General features: G+C 39.9%; 1 protein-coding gene across 1 annotated transcript in view; it reads right to left on the bottom strand.

Moving 5' to 3' along the window:
* FYB2 (FYN binding protein 2) overlaps window positions 1-18,050 on the bottom strand; it is a 116,524-nt gene that overhangs the window by 39,561 nt on the left and 58,913 nt on the right. Inside the window, exons 2-8 of the mRNA XM_063427646.1 lie at window positions 16,458-17,532; window positions 11,370-11,552; window positions 5,528-5,567; window positions 4,817-4,893; window positions 4,173-4,216; window positions 1,949-1,977; window positions 987-1,119 (exon numbers count right to left, since the gene is read on the bottom strand). Of these exons, the coding sequence (XP_063283716.1) occupies window positions 987-1,119; window positions 1,949-1,977; window positions 4,173-4,216; window positions 4,817-4,893; window positions 5,528-5,567; window positions 11,370-11,552; window positions 16,458-17,532 (1,581 nt within the window). The remainder of the gene's footprint in view (window positions 1-986; window positions 1,120-1,948; window positions 1,978-4,172; window positions 4,217-4,816; window positions 4,894-5,527; window positions 5,568-11,369; window positions 11,553-16,457; window positions 17,533-18,050) is intronic.

The following is an 18,050-nucleotide window of genomic DNA, read 5'->3' on the forward strand; positions in this document are numbered from 1 at the left end:
AGGACTCGCTCTGTTAATACACTATATAAATCCATAGATAGATAGAAGCAGGGCTCACTCTGTTTATACACTATATAAATCCATAGATAGATAGAAGCAGGGCTCGCTCTGTTTATACACTATATAAATCCATAGATAGATAGAAGCAGGGCTCGCTCTGTTTATACACTATATAAATCCATAGATAGATAGAAGCAGGGCTCGCTCTGTTTATACACTATATAAATCCATAGATAGATAGAAGCAGGACTCGCTCTGTTAATACACTATATAAATCCATAGATAGATAGAAGCAGGACTCGCTCTGTTTATACACTATATAAATCCATAGATAGATAGAAGCATGGCTCGCTCTGTTTATACACTATATAAATCCATAGATGGATAGAAGCAGGACTCGCTCTGTTTATACACTATATAAATCCATAGATAGATAGAAGCAGGGCTCGCTCTGTTTATACACTATATAAATCCATAGATAGAAGCAGGACTCGCTCTGTTTATACAGTATATAAATCCATAGATAGAAGCAGGACTCGCTCTGTTTATACAGTATATAAATCCATAGATAGATAGAACCAGGGCTTGCTCTGTTTATACACTATATAAATCCATAGATAGATAGAAGCAGGACTCGCTCTGTTTATACACTATATAAATCCATAGATAGATAGAAGCAGGGCTCGCTCTATTTATACACTATATAAATCCATAGATAGATAGAAGCAGGGCTCGCTCTGTTTATACACTATATAAATCCATAGATAGATAGAAGCAGGGCTCGCTCTGTTAATACACTATATAAATCCATAGATAGATAGAAGCAGGGCTCGCTCTGTTTATACACTATATAAATCCATAGATGGATAGAAGCAGGGCTCGCTATGTTTATACACTATATAAATCCACAGATAGATAGAAGCAGGGCTCGCTCTGTTTATACAAAGTATTAGAATAGAATGGTTTTAAAATCTAAAAAAAATTACTTTAACTCTTTTTCTCAATGTTTCCTCTGCTTTTCCAATTTTCACGTTGCGAGGTCTGGTTTCTTGTGACGTGTGGTTTACGTGTCTCTCGGAACCTCCAAAGGAAAGTCCATCAGTATTATCAGCATGAAATCTAGAGTGAAAATGGATTAGAAGAGTAAACATCCAGGGGGAACCGTTTTAATTCTTAGAACCCTCAGCCAAACACTGTGATACACAGAATATAGGCTACTCCAGATGTTTAGCAATAGCAATACTATGAGATCTGGAATGTCTCTGTGCAGGAGAGACAGGAAAGATTATTATTATTTATAAAGCGCCAACAAATGCCGCAGCGCTGTACAATGATCCATTATGTTTCTCTAAATACAGATCATGACTCTGTGCTGTTCGACAGTACACAAAAGGTTCTTTCCTTGAGTTTGTAACATTCACATGAATTAGGATGGAAATTTCGTTAATCAAATGCAAGCGTCTCGATTACGCAAATTATTTCCTTCATGCAGCATATGAATTCTACATACGTCATCCTTTCATGAATTTTCCCAACAGCTTGGAGAAGATAATGATGGATCCCCAGACTGCACAATATGTTCGCAGACACATTTTATCCTTTCAGACATTAACAGCCGTCTTTGCCCTCGGTGATCATTCATTGGTCGGAATGTCAATGTTTGGAAGTGTATCCAATTCATTGACATAACCGGCTGACGTTTTCCTTTGAACCTGGTAGAAGTGCTCACTAAGGACCTTCAGTGTTTATTGATTGGAGGTGAAGAAGACTTGTTAATTGGAGTCATGGCGTAATTCACAGCATTTTATTTCACTCCAGCCCTAACAGAACAGTGCCCTCCCCCCCCTTGAATCCAGTGCTGGCAGATTCAATTCATTGTACATAACTGGGTGTACTCGGCAAAGCATGGAGTTCTGTTAGTAAAGCACGCATGAATGGTGTCTATTACCTGGACTCCTGCGCGCCGTCCATGGACACCTAGAAATAAGAGAAGTGGTTAGAATTAATGCCGGTTATAGAATGCGGAAAGTTCCTGTCCATAAATAGAGTGCGTAGCCGTTATTCTAAATCAATACTGAATACCTGGGTCTGCTTGATAATCGCTATATGGAATACCCGTATTATAATGCATTATTTTATTATCTAGCTACCCTTCATATTCAGTGCTCACTTTTCATCGTTAAGAAGTTAATAATTAATGTACAGAAAAATGCCAGTGGAGGACTCTTATTTGTAAGAGAGAGAGGAACAGAAGGGGATGGCATGGCTAGTGCGTTACGGGCCAGAATGATGGTGTCTCGGCACGGATACACGCACAGGAAAAACAAATTGCAAGCTCTTGTGTGTCAATTTGCTGGTGGTTTTGTGGGCACAATGATTAATGTATATATTATATCTTTAACATTATGTGGGTCACAGCTTCAGTCTCTTCCACCTATAATATCAGCCGGGGGAGTGCAAACCCCGTGGGGTGAGCAGGGTGTGGGGCACAGTGAGTTTATAGAAGTGGGTGCTTAGTCATAGGCATGTAGAAAGACTGGTCAGCCCTGAACTGCTGGGAAAAGAAACACATTCCTTCCAGGACTAAAGGCATATCTCGAGATATCGAAACTATGCGACAGCTGTGGGGAAGGGTTGGATCCCAAACACGATGCAGGCTACCAGCTACCTGTGACCAAGTAGTACACGCAGCCGAATCTTTCACTCATACAGAGAGCGGATATAGCTTTAACTATTAAGGGTAGATTTCTTTTAATATCGTACAATGCTCAGTGCAGGGAATAAGGGTATTAGTCTAACTAATATAACATAACTAATTCTATGACTAAATACTTTTTTTCCCATGCATAATCATCTGTAAATTTACCAAATGGGGTGTACACCTAGCGATACGCCGTTTTAGCAGCCAGGGACCCCTCTGGGTTTGTATATATCATTAAAGGGATATTCTGTGCACCAAAACTACTAGATCATGATGTATGAGAAGTACTGGATGGACCCCAAAATCACCAATCAGAATAATCTCACAAAACGAGGAGGGACTGCCTGAATGAGACGTCCGGCGCTGGATTACGAGTGAGTAAAAACTCCAGGTCTGCATTAATCCACATTTCTCCTTGGATGAAACGCTAGACAGAAAATCCTAAATCAAACCTAATTCCCATCGCAGACTGCCCAAACATGGAAGGGCCTTCATCGTCTCTTCTACCTGTAAGTCTAGCTTTTTCAATGACTGGAGCAATAATGGTGGGGCATACTCATACCTAGCCAGAGATGGGTTTGTAGGCCAACCAAATTAACATGTCACCATTTCACAAAATTTCTTGTGTTTTTATGTTGGTAGGAGAGTGACAGTGGCCCGGTTGGTGATCACCCTGGTGATTCAGTGATCAATAACATTGATGTCCAGCGCTCAATACCATGGAGATCCAGCGCTCAACAACATGGAGATCCAGCGCTCAATAACATGGAGATCCAGCGCTCAACAACATCAATGTCCAGCGCTCAACAACATCAATGTCCAGCGCTCAACAACATCAATGTCCAGCGCTCAACAACATCAATGTCCAGCGCTCAACAACATCAATGTCCAGCGCTCAATAACATGGAGATCCAGGGCTCAATAACATGGAGATCCAGCGCTCAATAACATGGAAATCCAGCGCTCAATAACATGGAGATCCAGCGCTCAATAACATGGAGATCCAGCGCTCAATAACATGGAGATCCAGCGCTCAATAACATGCCGTCTACCTGTAATATGCTTCCATACGACAGTGTTTTGAATATTTTGTAGTCTTTCCCCAGATTATATACTTTGTTCTCTTTGCAGAGAGATAGACTGAAAGTAACGTCAGCCTAAAAAGTTATAAGTTTACCTGATGCAGAATGTCACATTTTAAACATCACTAAATACCATCCAGAGCAGGCTTTACGTGGCTAATTCCCTTTGTAAACATTAAACAATTTACATACAGCTCATCCTCTCTATAACATTCAGTGACAGAACTGAAAAAAACAGACTGTGTCAACTCTAAGCACCCTCAGCCAGCCAAACTACTCACTACTGCTGTACTGGCTGTGTACTTATTGACTGCCTGAGTGTGCTGGGAGATATGTTTGGGTTATGCTGAAGCTATAAAGAGACCGATAATTAAAGGAGAGTGACATACCTTATAATCACTCTCACCCGTACCCCCAGGCTCCTCTAGCGCATCTAAAAAAAGAAAATTAAAAAAAGTTTTTACAATAAACATCATGTTCTCAACACGCACCCAACAGGTTCACTTCCGGTACAATGTAATAGATTGATCTCAAACTATAAACATACATACAAAGACAGATTATACATCAACAAAATGTATTCATTACAGTGAACGGGGAATGAAAGATACAAACAAAACACCCCCAACGACAAACAGACAACACTTTATGAATAAGCACTCATTCCTCTGGTAAAGGGATTTTATCTCATTACATTTAGAAATCTCCAGCTTTCACTGATTCCTGCACCAGTTATACATTGTGTTACACATAGGTTAGACACAATACAAAGCAAGCAGCCAATCAGGGAGAGAGGGACAGATGCATTCTGGGAGCCTGTAAAGCAAGTTGCGGTAACCACATGTTTCCAAAACCAGTCATTACAGGAATGTTAATTCAACCAGACTTAGTGATAGTCTTATTAATTCACCTGTATTCAAGCAGTGATATACTAGAAGAAAGATACTAACTGAGGCTCAAGTATCGTAAACCATTAATATATCAGCTCCAGAGTTCGCACCGCACACAGCTCCCCCACTAGCCAGGGACATACCAGAACTTATCTCATATAATAATTCATCCTCCCCTGGGACGTCCGGAAATTCTTTGTGATGTCTCTCCAGCTCATGCCTAGAAAATGATAATTGAGGCATTATTCTCACCGTATCAGGGAGGATTCTGATTGGGTTTCCAACTCATTACTGTTCCTCGGGGGTGTGGGTTAAACCCTACAAAGTGGGGCCTGGGCATGGCATGTATGGTTCCGCCTACATCACATCTCCTCTCACATATTCTCCTCTAATCGCTCCCAATTCCCAAGTTAACCGGTTACTAGATATGATTCTGGGTACAGCTGGTTAACACATGGGCTTGATTTATCCTCAAATTAAAATGCTGTTAAAATTGTGGATTAAACATTTAAATTTATAACAAACCTGCAATTTACACATATATTACATGCACAAACAGAAGAACTAAATTGAACTGCTCTGCTCTACTACATTTGTGTAGATTAGAAGAAAAAGAAAAAACTAAATCCCGAGAGTAGCTTAATTCAGAATTTTCACAAACGATAATACTTGCTGCTGGGCGTGAGCTTTTTACAGAGTGTGTACAGATCTATTGGAAATGATATGACTTCTCACACTGTCTGACGTCTACAGAAATAAATCCGATCGGAAACCCGAGATATTATTATTTAATCGTTCTTAATTCTGCATTTTCTATAATGAATGAAACAAAGTGGAGCTGCATTGCTACTTACATTGTAACAGAGCTCTCGTAGGCTTCCTCCTGATCACATCCTGCAGGAGGTAAGAAAATCACATTAACACATAGAGAGACAGTAATGGGGTTCATAACCGTTCACACTCTGAAAGAATGCATGAAAGCTTGATTGAACAAAATATAGATATTTGTAATTTTAATGATGGTCTATGTAGGTATAATACGTTCTACAAATCACTTAATATGGAAACAGTCCGATTGCTGAAAGTTTTGGTGGGGGCTGCAGAGCCTGAATGGTTTATTTATTTATTTTGGTAAGTATGCGGCATGGAACGTGCTCGCGGCAGTAAGTAACAATCATATTATTGTGGAAGGAAAAACATTTAAAGGGACACTAAGCAACAAGGCCCAAGGGAGGTCGCGCAGCTTAGTGGATGACAAGGGCACATGTATGAGTGTGGGAATGAATGAGTGGCGATTGGCTAATATGTCTTTGTGGGTATGAATGGGTGGGGACTAATTCGCTTAACTTAGCGCCAATACGGATTTGGCCAGCAACAGCTTCCCACCCTCCCACCCTATTTGCTGGCTCATGGTTTGCTTTTTCGTCACAGCAGGTGGAATCTTGACTTGCCAATCATGGTGGGAGACGGTTTGACAGGAAGATTATAGTGTGTATAATGGTCAGGTCTCAACCTCCCCTGTCTCCTATGGTAAACTGTGAAGTTGCCAATGTGGTCGTTCCCCACTGAGCTAAAAAAATGCCGGCTGGTGGTGAGCATTAAAAGGTTAAAAGGGAATTTTGTGGCTGGGTGGGGAGGTGAGAGCCTTGTGGGTGGTTGTAAGTATATGCAGTAGGTCAATTAGATTGGCAAGGATGGTTTAATGAAGTTCTATACTATATGACACAGTGTGTTTGTCATGTGTTAGTTTATTAATCTGTTATATATATGGAGTTCATAATAAAAATTAATGTGTTATGCAGTATTTATATGGTAATAAATGCTGTGACCGGTTTCATCCAACATTGATGTATGTCTTTATTAGAGGGTTTATGGGTAGGTGATGGTATGCTTAATTTATCCAGGTCCCACTACGTACATACATAATCACTACAGCTTGGTTTCGTTCTGGTTGTGTGCCCCAGAATTTAACATCAGACTGTATACGGATGGTTCGATACCAACTGTTTACGGATGGTTCGATACAAGTCGTGGCTCTCTATGATACCCAGAGAGAAGCTCATTCTCCTCAAGTGCATTGATTATGCAGAATCCGCCCATTTTCTATTTCCCGAGGGATCACAAAAGAAGATGATTCAAATCGTTAGAAGTTTAAAAATATGACAAATAAGGTAAGGCTCGAAGAGATATTAAATGCAATGTAGTGGTATTTTTCTGGGACATTATGCCGTTTTTTTTAATCCCATTTTCTGGGAGGGGTACTGTGACAATCATTGCCATCACTGGGAGCAGGAGACGGACACTTCATGTAGGTCCCCGGATTGCTCTTATGTTTAAGTCACCCTGTGCCCATTACAGGTGCGGGTGTTCTGACAGGAATAGTCAATGTACAATTGATGTATTGGTATTGTGATAACTCTGCAGCGCCCTCTGCTGACTGAACAGAAATGTTTACATTTACATAATGCTGCTGGGATCCAAATTAGTGCAACCAAATAAGTAGTTGAAAATATATATAGTATTGCTTTTTATTGTGTTGAAAACAGTTATTTATACTTCATACATTTAAATGCTTGCTCTCCAAAGTTCTGTATATTCGTATGAAAAATGTTTTTTGCAGGGTTAGGAAAGGTCACCAAAGGCTAGTTCTTGTTCACAATTGAGTGCTAATTCCATTGGGAACGGTGTGTCCTGTTTTTGTTCAGGAATTCCAGTAGCAAAGTTTTTGTACCTGCGTGTTGGCTGCATTAGTCCATGATTCCGGGAAAATAATAAGAAAGATCTAGGCCTGAGAGCCGCAAGTGCCTTTGGAAGGGCAGTAGCTGGAGTAGGGCAGGCAGAGGGGTTGATACAGGGCAGGTGCAAGGATTTTTTGGTACACAGGCTTCACCTTCACCTGTGTGCCTCTTAACCCGACTTTTGTGTGTTATGCCCTCTTTTAAATGTCTTACTCCCCTCAGCCCCTTTGTGTGTCTCCTTCGCTCCCAGACCCTTTGTGTCTTTTACGCTTTCCAGCTCTTTTGTGTGTTTATCTTTCACCACCAGCCCGTCTATCTCCCCCAGCATCTCTGTTTCTTTTTCCTCTTTTCCAGCCCTTCTGTGTCTCTCTCACCCCAGCCCTCTTTGTATCCCCCCCCCCCAAGGCCTTTCTGTGTGTCTTTCTACCCCCTCATGTCCCTCTGTATGTCTTAATTGCCACTCAGGACCCCCTGGCTGGGTGAATCAGGATGGACAGAGGGGTCGAAACCTGCCTGGGAGAGGCAGGATGGACAGAGGGGTCGATACCTGCCTGGGAGAAGCAGGATGGACAGAGAGGTCAATACCTGCCTGGGAGAAGCAGGATGGACAGAGAGGTCGATACCTGCCTGGGAGAAGCAGGATGGACAGAGGGGTCAATACCTGCCTGGGAGAAGCAGGATGGGCAGAGGGATCAATACCTGCCTGGGAGAAGCAGGATGGGCAGAGGAATCGATACCTGCCTGGGAGAAGCCGGATGGACAGAGGGGTCGATACCTGCCTGGGAGAAGCAGGATGGGCAGAGGGGTCGATACCTGCCTGGGAGAAGCAGGATGGGCAGAGGGGTCGATACCTGCCTGGGAGAAGCAGGATGGGCAGAGGGGTCGATACCTGCCTGGGAGAAGCAGGATGGGCAGAGGGGTCGATACCTGCCTGGGAGAAGCAGGATGGACAGAGGGGTCAATACCTGCCTGGGAGAAGCAGGATGGGCAGAGGGGTCGATACCTGCCTGGGAGAAGCAGGATGGGCAGAGGGGTCAATACCTGCCTGGGAGAAGCAGAGTGGGCAGAGGGGACACTACCTGCCTAAAATGATAAGCCCTGCACTTGTCATTTTGCCTGCTGGGAGGAAGTGAGGTCACATCACTTCCTCCCAAGGAGCAGAGTGCCGTGTTCGGAGGAGAAGGCACACATATGAGGAGGAGGAGGAAAGAAACTGAGGAAGCCTGGTTCCTCAGACTCCCATCAGCCTTGTCTGTACACAAAAGGTAAGGAGACAGGAGGGTGGCCAAAATGTGTAAATTTATATGTATCTATATGTGTGTACCTGGGTCTGACTGAGAGAGAGTGAGTGTGTGTCTCAATGCATACACCCCAGCATTCCAATGCCAACACTGCACAGAAATACACCCCTGCGTTTGAACACCACTGCACATAAATATACCACTGCATGTGTACCTAAGTGTCTGTGTCCCTGTGTGTAGCTGAGTGTTTGTGTAAGTGTGCCGCTGTGTGTATGTGGCAATCCTTACATCCCAGCATTCCAATGCCAACACTGCACACAAATACATCCCTGCATGTATACCTGTGTGTCTGTGTGTATCTGAGTGTGCGTACATATCGGTGTCCAGGATCTCAAGCAAATGCTTTCCCAGGGTCCAATCAATATTAAAGATGGCCCTGTGCAGCTGCTGGCTTGACCCCTAATCTCGGTAATGGTCTTTGTTGGTAGACCTACATCCCTGGTTTCATCTCAGTTACTTTCACAAACACAAACACACAACGCACTTATTATATAATGTTTATAGTCATAACAGTAGTTTCATGTGTGGGAATCAGATATATAAAGCTGTGTTTTGTAATCATTAACCATTGTTATCTTTGTTATTGTAACTGAATAGCACGTTTAACTCATTATCTTCTAACAGGAGATAAAGAAGACCAAAAACATACAGAATCGCGAGCCAACTTGCATCCTTATACCTGGATTCATTATTTAGATCTTCTCCGACATTATTTTACATTGTGAAACAAATAATGGATCAGCATTTAACCATCCACCGTTTCATCTATTTCTCTAGAAGAATATTTCATTCTGGATCGGTGGTTTGTGAAGTAACATCTGGACTTTAGAATTGATACTGAAACCAGACTTTAAAAGGGCATATTGCAGCAAATACAATTACACTGGACTGTAATGAGAACTGAAGCCGGAATTATAATCATTAACTGATGTGATAAGTCAGTTTGTTTTTGCACTGATTGTAGAACAATCACTACCTTGTTCCAAAAAGCACAACAAGGTCCCATTTACAGGAGAACACAATGTATGTACAGGCTACATCAGTCTATCACTTGGAGAGTCGTACATTAGGTCACCCACTAAGTGTCAATGACCAGGTGCTTTCACTAACCTATGACCGAATGCTTATTGTGTGTCAGGTTCATATCGGAGAGCTGTTTGAATGGATCTCCTAGCCATGGCATTACAGCATAGTCCATGAACTAATGGCTGATCACGACTATAGCTTATTTTTGGATAAGCTTTTAAATTATTCGAATACTTTAAAAAAAAAAATATTGATGTGTTTTTATAGGATATATTTTTTGATATATTAATCTTTTATAGAAATCATTTTACACGTATCTAAAGATATATGAAATCAATGCTTGAGTCAATCCTAGTAAAGGACCAGGCCGGTTTTCTTAAAAGGTTATTTTTAACCCAGATCTTGATTCTATTTTTGCCAATAATAATATAGACAGACAGTTACATTAACTTGGCTGGTCCGCGTTCAGGAAGTGAAAGGAATTCAGATTCAGATTAAAATCAGTCCATAGAAAGAGTCTCCCTTAAATAATGAAAAACTAATATTCCCAAACTAAAAACGAAAATCAAAATCCAGCCAACCCAACGCCATCCAAGCGTCTGGGTATCACGTCGATAATCCCACCCTGACCGGCTGCATTGTTCCAGCCAATCACATGACATCTCTGTGAGCAGTTTAGAACCAGAGGGACAATGTGAGCCAAATGCAACAATTCATTAATTTAACCCCTTAACCCCATAAGGACACATGACATGTCTGACATGTCATGATTCCCTTTTATTCCAGAAGTTTGGTCTTTAAGGGGTTAAGGACATGTGACATGTGTGACATGTCATGATTCCCTTTTATTCCAGAAGTTTGGTCCTTAAGGGGTTAAACAAAGGGACACAAGGTTTTCCATATTTAGGGAACAGGAAGGGTATAGCTTAGGGATGGTAAAATAAATATTAATTGGAAGAGAAAAGCGGTTTATAAATAAATCGAGTAGCAGTCAGTACAGCAAGAAATGACGTTTATCCCCCTGGGTTTGTATCGCCATTACTTGGCAATGAATCATTTAAATAAAAGAATTACGACACGAAGAACACATTATATGGCTAAGAAAGTATTAGGGAGTCCCAGTGCTAGAAGGGTTAATAGTGTACCACTGCCAATATAAATAATGAAAATCCGAGATTTTAACCTGAAAAAATAATAATCCATAATAATAATTGTCATATTTTGATGCGTTATTAATTAATGTGCATTATAAATAGTTTACAGCCAACACATTGTGTTCAGTATTTATACACACTAATTTATTTCATTGGGTTTCCTCGTCTAGACTTGCACGAATGGGCCATTTGTTTGAATAAAATTCCTGTTATATCGGAATCTATTCCAAATTGATCTAATCAATACAGGTAAAATAATCAATTCATTCAATGATTACTAAGAACATTAATTGGATGAACTGGCTCAAACCAATGTGTGTGCAAGTCTAGTTTTCTGTATTCCATGATTGTAGTTTATACATTATGTGTTACAGATAGCCAGGTCCATCGCTGGTCACACACAGAGTTAGAAGAGTAAATGTGTCTGCACATTCTGTGTACAATGCTAATTATACAATATTTACGATATACACTTACCAACCGGCTCACTCCTGGTCCCTGTGGGAAATGGTGTTAGGAAGATCTGAAGGTCCACACTAGGGGGTCTTGATGGTTTTTCGGGAGCTGACCCCATTAATTTCCAAGGAGGAAGTGGTCTGATTCTGGGGACGCTATGCGAGTTGGTGACTTGCGTTTCTTGCGGCTGAGAGGACGTTAAACCTGCAACACAGATCTGGTTATCTGCACACATCTAGTTTAAGATATAGCTTGCTTTCATGAGCTTCGGAAAAGCTCCACTTCTAGCACAGAGCTCCAAAAATGTTTTCTACAAAGATTTTCCAGTTCACATCATATTAAAATTATTGTAACAATTGGATTTGTAAACCAACGAAAGTTCCTGCTTTGCTGTCATGTCTTCCTCACTTAAAATCCTTAACAGAAACATCTAATGCAACGTGTGGAGTTTTATAGATCAATGAATCCGTTCCATCCACCCCTTCATTTTCAAGGCAAGGGATACTATATCACCTCGTACTATTCATAGCCCCCAAAATGTTGTAAAGAAAAAAAACAAATTAAAAATTAAATGTTGTAAAGTTATAATTATAATATGAAACATGAGGTCCAGGCCTGTCTGTGGAACCCTGTCACATGGGTTGGAGCATGTTAGTAAATAAACTGGCTCAGGTAAAAGCGCTTTAGGGAGAAATTTAATATTCTTTTTTAATAATGTTTTATTATGTATTTATAATAAATTATGTTGATAGATTATTAAATTAGTTCCCTTGCCTAGGGTAGTTCACATTGATGATTTCTTGTATGCCTCTTCCTCCCCCCCCCCCCCTTTTCTTTCCTTGCCTCGAGCTAATTTCATCCTGTGTATGCTGGACTATTAACTTTGATGATTATAAGCAAAAACGAACTTGTTAACTGCTGGAACGCATGAATATCGTAAGTGGAACGCATGCGAACCCGGAAGTAACAGCGGTGGAACGCAAGAACGCGGAAGTGATGACAACAACATCAGAGTCCGGAGCCACAGATTAAAGGGACTTATGTGATTGGATGATGGGCAAAGGGGGCGGGTTCCTTGTACCCGTTTCCCGGGCAAAATAGCTTATTTAAATGTATGTGGAGCTTGTATACAGTACTGCACCTGAGGAAGACGTATTGTGACGTCGAAACGCGTTGTGCTTGATGCTGACATTACCCAATTTGGAATGTAAGATTTTAAATGCTTTTTAATAAATAATACATTTGATATATTTCTAAAAATTTGTGTTTTTCCTGCTCTATTTCTCCTGCATTTGGAGGTTCAAGCTCCAGCCCGGTGGACTTCAGTGGAAATTTCTCCCTAAAGCGCTTTTACCTGAGCCAGTTTATTTACTAACAGGTTCCAACCCATGTGAGTGGGACCATTAAGACTGCTATATTTGATCTATTTTACAATACAGTATTATACTATGCTCTTTTTTGTTTATTATGTATAGGAATTGATACAGACCTATTATAAAAAGGTATTTACCCTTATCTTATACATACACCTTTGGGATATTATTGCGTGTATCTATCACGAGCGCTGCACACTTTTTTTGTATTCTTGTGTTATGTTTATTGTGGGACTGTGGTGATTAAATCCCACTAGTGTGTTCCAGCACCTGTTCTCTAGCGCCATTAACTATACCTGTTTGTTAACTGTCTGTGGAACCCAAGATTTAAATAAATGTTTCAGATTCGTTTAAGGCGGTTTTTAAATGAAAAGTACTTATTATTGAAGGTTTATATTAAGTAAATGAAAGAATTGTATTCAGTTCGCATTATCAGACACCAAATGAAATGGGGCCAAACAGAGTGCTATACTGAACAAGACATTATTCCAAGAAATACGTTTACAAACATAGAAACATAGAAACATAGAAACATAGAATGTGACGGCAGATAAGAACCATTCGGCCCATCTAGTCTGCCCAGTTTTCTAAATACTTTCATTAGTCCCTGGCCTTATCTTATAGTTAGGATAGCCTTATGCCTATCCCACGCATGCTTAAACTCCTTTACTGTGTTAACCTCTACCACTTCAGCTGGAAGGCTATTCCATGCATCCACTACCCTCTCAGTAAAGTAATACTTCCTGGTATTATTTTTAAACCTTTGTCCCTCTAATTTAAGACTATGTCCTCTTGTTGTGGTAGTTTTTCTTCTTTTAAATATAGTCTCCTCCTTTACTGTGTTGATTCCCTTTATGTATTTAAATGTTTCTATCATATCCCCCCTGTCTCGTCTTTCCTCCAAGCTATACATGTTAAGATCCTTCAACCTTTCCTGGTAAGTTTTATCCTGCAATCCATGAACCAGTTTAGTAGCCCTTCTTTGAACTCTCTCTAAGGTATCAATATCCTTCTGAAGATAGGGTCTCCAGTACTGTGTACAGTACTCCAAGTGAGGTCTCACCAGTGTTCTGTACAATGGCATGAGCACTTCCCTCTTTCTACTGCTAATACCTCTCCCTATACAACCAAGCATTCTGCTAGCATTTCCTGCTGCTCTATTACATTGTCTGCCTACCTTTAAGTCATCAGAAATAATCACCCCTAAATCCCTTTCCTCAGATGTTGAGGTTAGGACTCTATCAAATATTTTGTACTCTACCCTTGGGTTTTTACGTCCAAGATGCATTATCTTGCACTTATCCACATTAAATGTCAGTTGCCACAACTCTGACCATTTTTCTAGTTTACCTAAATCATTTTCCATTTGGCTTATCCCTCCTGGAACATCAACCCTGTTACATATCTTAGTATCATCCGCAAAAAGACACACCTTACCATCAAGACCTTCTGCAATATCACTAATAAAAATATTAAAGAGAATGGGTCCAAGTACAGATCCCTGAGGTACCCCACTGGTGACAAGCCCAAGCTTCGAATATACTCCATTGACTACAACCCTCTGTTGCCTGTCACTCAGCCACTGCCTTACCCATTCAACAATATTCGAATCCAAACTCAAAGATTGTAGTTTATTGATAAGCCTTCTATGTGCAACAGTGTCAAAAGCCTTACTGAAATCTAAGTAAGCAATGTCTACTGCACCACCCTGATCTATAATTTTAGTTACCCAATCAAAAAAATCAATAAGATTAGTTTGGCATGATCTCCCTGAAGTAAACCCATGTTGTCTCTGGTCTTGAAATCCATGTGTTTTTAGATGTTCAACAATCCTATCCTTTAACATGGTTTCCATCACTTTCCCCACTACTGAAGTAAGGCTTACTGGCCTATAGTTGCCCGACTCCTCCCTATTACCTTTCTTGTGAATGGGCACAACATTCGCTAACTTCCAATCTTCTGGGACTACTCCTGTTTTCAATGATTGGTTAAATAAATCTGTTAATGGTTTTGCTAGTACACCACTAAGCTCTTTTAATAGCTTTGGGTGTATTCCATCAGGTCCCATTGACTTATTTGTCTTTACTTTTGACAGTTGAAATAGAACCTCTTCCTCTGTAAACTCACGTGTAATAAATGACTCATTTATCCTTTTTGTTAACAGAGGTCCCTTTCCTTCATTTTCATCTGTAAATACCGAACAAAAATATTCATTGAGGCAGTCAGCTAGACCTTTATCCTCATCTACATACCTTCCTTCTTTTGTTTTTAATCTAACTAATCCTTGTTTTACTTTTCTTTTCTCATTTATGTATCTAAAAAAAGTTTTGTCCCCCTTTTTTACTGACTGTGCTATTTTCTCTTCTGTGTGGGATTTGGAAGCTCTTATAACTTGCTTAGCCTCTTTCTGCCTAATCTTATAGGTCATTCTGTCTTCCTCACTCTGGTTTTTTTTATAATTACTAAATGCTAACTTTTTGTTTTTTACTATTTTGGCCACATCTGCGGAGTACCACAGTGGTTTCTTGAATTTTTTGCTTTTACTGACAAGCCTAATGCAATTTTCTGTTGCCTTCAGTAGTGCAACTTTTAAATAATCCCATTTATTTTGGACTCCATATAAATTGCTCCAGTCTGATAATGACTCCTTTACACATATTCTAGTTTTAGAAAAGTCTGTTTTTCTAAAGTCTAAAACTTTTGTTTTTGTGTGGTGTGACTCAGTCACTGTTCTTATATTAAACCACACTGACTGATGATCACTGGATCCTAAACTTTCACCTACAGTAATATCTGATACCAAATTTCCATTTGTTAACACTAAATCTAGTATGGCCTCTTTACGAGTTGGCTCCTCAACGACTTGTTTTAGAGACAATCCCAGTAGGGAGTTTAGAATATGTGTGCTCCTGGCACAAGTAGCTATTTTTGTTTTCCAATTCACATCAGGAAGATTAAAGTCACCCATGATGATAACTTCCCCCTTCATTGTCATTTTAGCTATTTCTTCAACTAGTAGATTATCTAACTCTTCAATTTGTCCTGGGGGCCTATAAATCACACCTACACGAGTTACTGTGGGAGGGGGAGATCTATCACGTGACATTTCAGATAAAGGCCTCGATTTAGTATTGTTGGAGAAGCCTTCCAAATAATTTAATGTATTTTGGATAAACGTTTAAAATTAATTAATATCCTGAAAAAAATATTTTCCTTTTGCAATATTTAGATTTTTTTCAAATATAGATTTTTTTAATATAAAATTTTTATATTTTAATCTTTCGAAAACAATCATTTTAAAAGTTTATCCTAAAATAATAAATCATTTGGAAAGCACAATAATACATTGAAGCCAAAGTGAGAGGAAAATAGTGGAACAAGCTTCAAACAAACTGAAACTGTGTAACAATCAGTGGGGAATTCTCTGCAGAGATACATTGCCCCTGGTGGAACCTACCTTCTGGCAAGTGGCCCCTTTTCTGGCATATGGTGAGCTTTAGATTTGAGTTTTTATCCATAGTTCTGAAAACATATGTATTATTATACTATATTATCAGATGGATTTCCCTTTAGAATTTGTATCAAATCACCAATTCTCCTTAATCTGGATTTTAATTGTATAAGGAATAATTAGTGAAGATCTAAAACACCCGGAAACACTACCCTGAGAAGATTTGGAAATGCCTTTTGTAATTCATTAAAGAAGCATGTAGCGATTATACTTTGACAAACTTACCTGTCAGACCTAGCCTATGGTTTGTCTTCTCTGCCGACTTCTCACCGAAATTTGAAGATGGATTGCTACTCGCTGGCATGGCACACTCGCCATCACTGGTAAACCCTGGCAGCGCTGGAACTTGGGAACTTAAAGCAGCTAGTTGATTGTTGGGAGAATACTGTGCTTTGCTCACTTCATGAGGGCCAGGAGTTACATAGAAGTCTTCTTGGGTGAGTACTTTCGGACTGATCATTGATGGAGACTTATCCTGATGTACTTTCCAGTTTGGAGGTTCACTGAGCAGGCAAGGATCAACGATTTCATAGCACTCTTCAGGTACATCGTCTGGCAAAACATTTAGTTCTTGCACAGGAATTAAATGTGTGGCCATTGGCGAGGAATCAGGTTTTTCTGTTGAGCAAGCCAACAATGGACTTGTATTACTTATAGATGGGTCAATGATTTCATAGCATTCTCCGTAATCAGTAAGGCCATCTGTTGGTGATCGGTTTAATTCTTTCTCATGGAAAACACTTTTGTCTATTGAGGAGGCAAAATATGTTTGTTTTGAAGGAGGCAACAATGGTTTCTGATGAGTTATGGAGGGATCGATGGTTTCGTAGCATTCTTCAGAATTGCCATAGTCATGATGGTTTGTTCTATTTGGTGTAGATAGCTTGTTGTACACTGGTGGTGGAATGTCACAAATCCTGTCTCCTTGCTTTTTAGGAGAGTCCATAATGTGTAGGGTACATCTGAAGTTTTTACTTAGTTTCATTTCTTCTGTGTTTAATCTGGGATTTCCTGTGCTACCAGTTGATTCTCTCCGAGGCTTCCCAGTCACAGGTCCAATACCAGATGTAGGACGAGGAATAACAAACGGTTTTGCTGCAATCTCTGGTTTCTTTTGAAGAGGAGGAGCAGGCTTTTGGCTGTCTTCTAAAAATGAAATTACATTCTGGAGTGTTGGATTAGAGCGGATATTGCTGATTTTCTGACCTTCTGGCTTTGTTTGGGAGGAATTCACCTGATCTGATAAATTCCTGCTGTTCTGGAATAATTTACGAATCGCATTGACATCTCTAACGGACTCCTAAAAGAAGAATAAGAGGGGACACAGTGAAAAAAGGTAGAAGGTTGTTTGTACATACAGGTGTCGTTAACATTTTCTTTAAACACTCCATACAACACAAGCTCGAGAACCAGTCACCAGAAATCTGAATAAAATACTATCCTAAGAATAGAATTAAAATATCTAAACATTACAAGCAGAAGAACATTGGTTTCTGTATAATAAGCCTGGGCAGGTAAATTATTGTGATTTATTTGGATGTATTAGGTAGAAACAACCTGTCTGTACTGCTTGTGGCAAAACAATGGCTTTCCTTCCACAGTTTGTTGTAGAAATAATGGGAATGGCCGAATATGCACAATGGCTCGTTGTGTGATAGGCGATTGTATGCCTTGTGCACAGACTCCCTCATAATATTAATGTTTATAAAAACAGAGCAAGGAAAGATTTTCCAGTCTCCATTGTAAAAATGTCATCACAAAACAAACACAGCCTGGAACTCAATCATCAGACTTTTAATGGAAATTAACCTGTAAAAT

The sequence above is a fragment of the Pelobates fuscus genome, chromosome 7 (genome assembly GCF_036172605.1).
Source record: "Pelobates fuscus isolate aPelFus1 chromosome 7, aPelFus1.pri, whole genome shotgun sequence".
NCBI classification, from domain to species: Eukaryota; Metazoa; Chordata; class Amphibia; order Anura; family Pelobatidae; genus Pelobates; species Pelobates fuscus.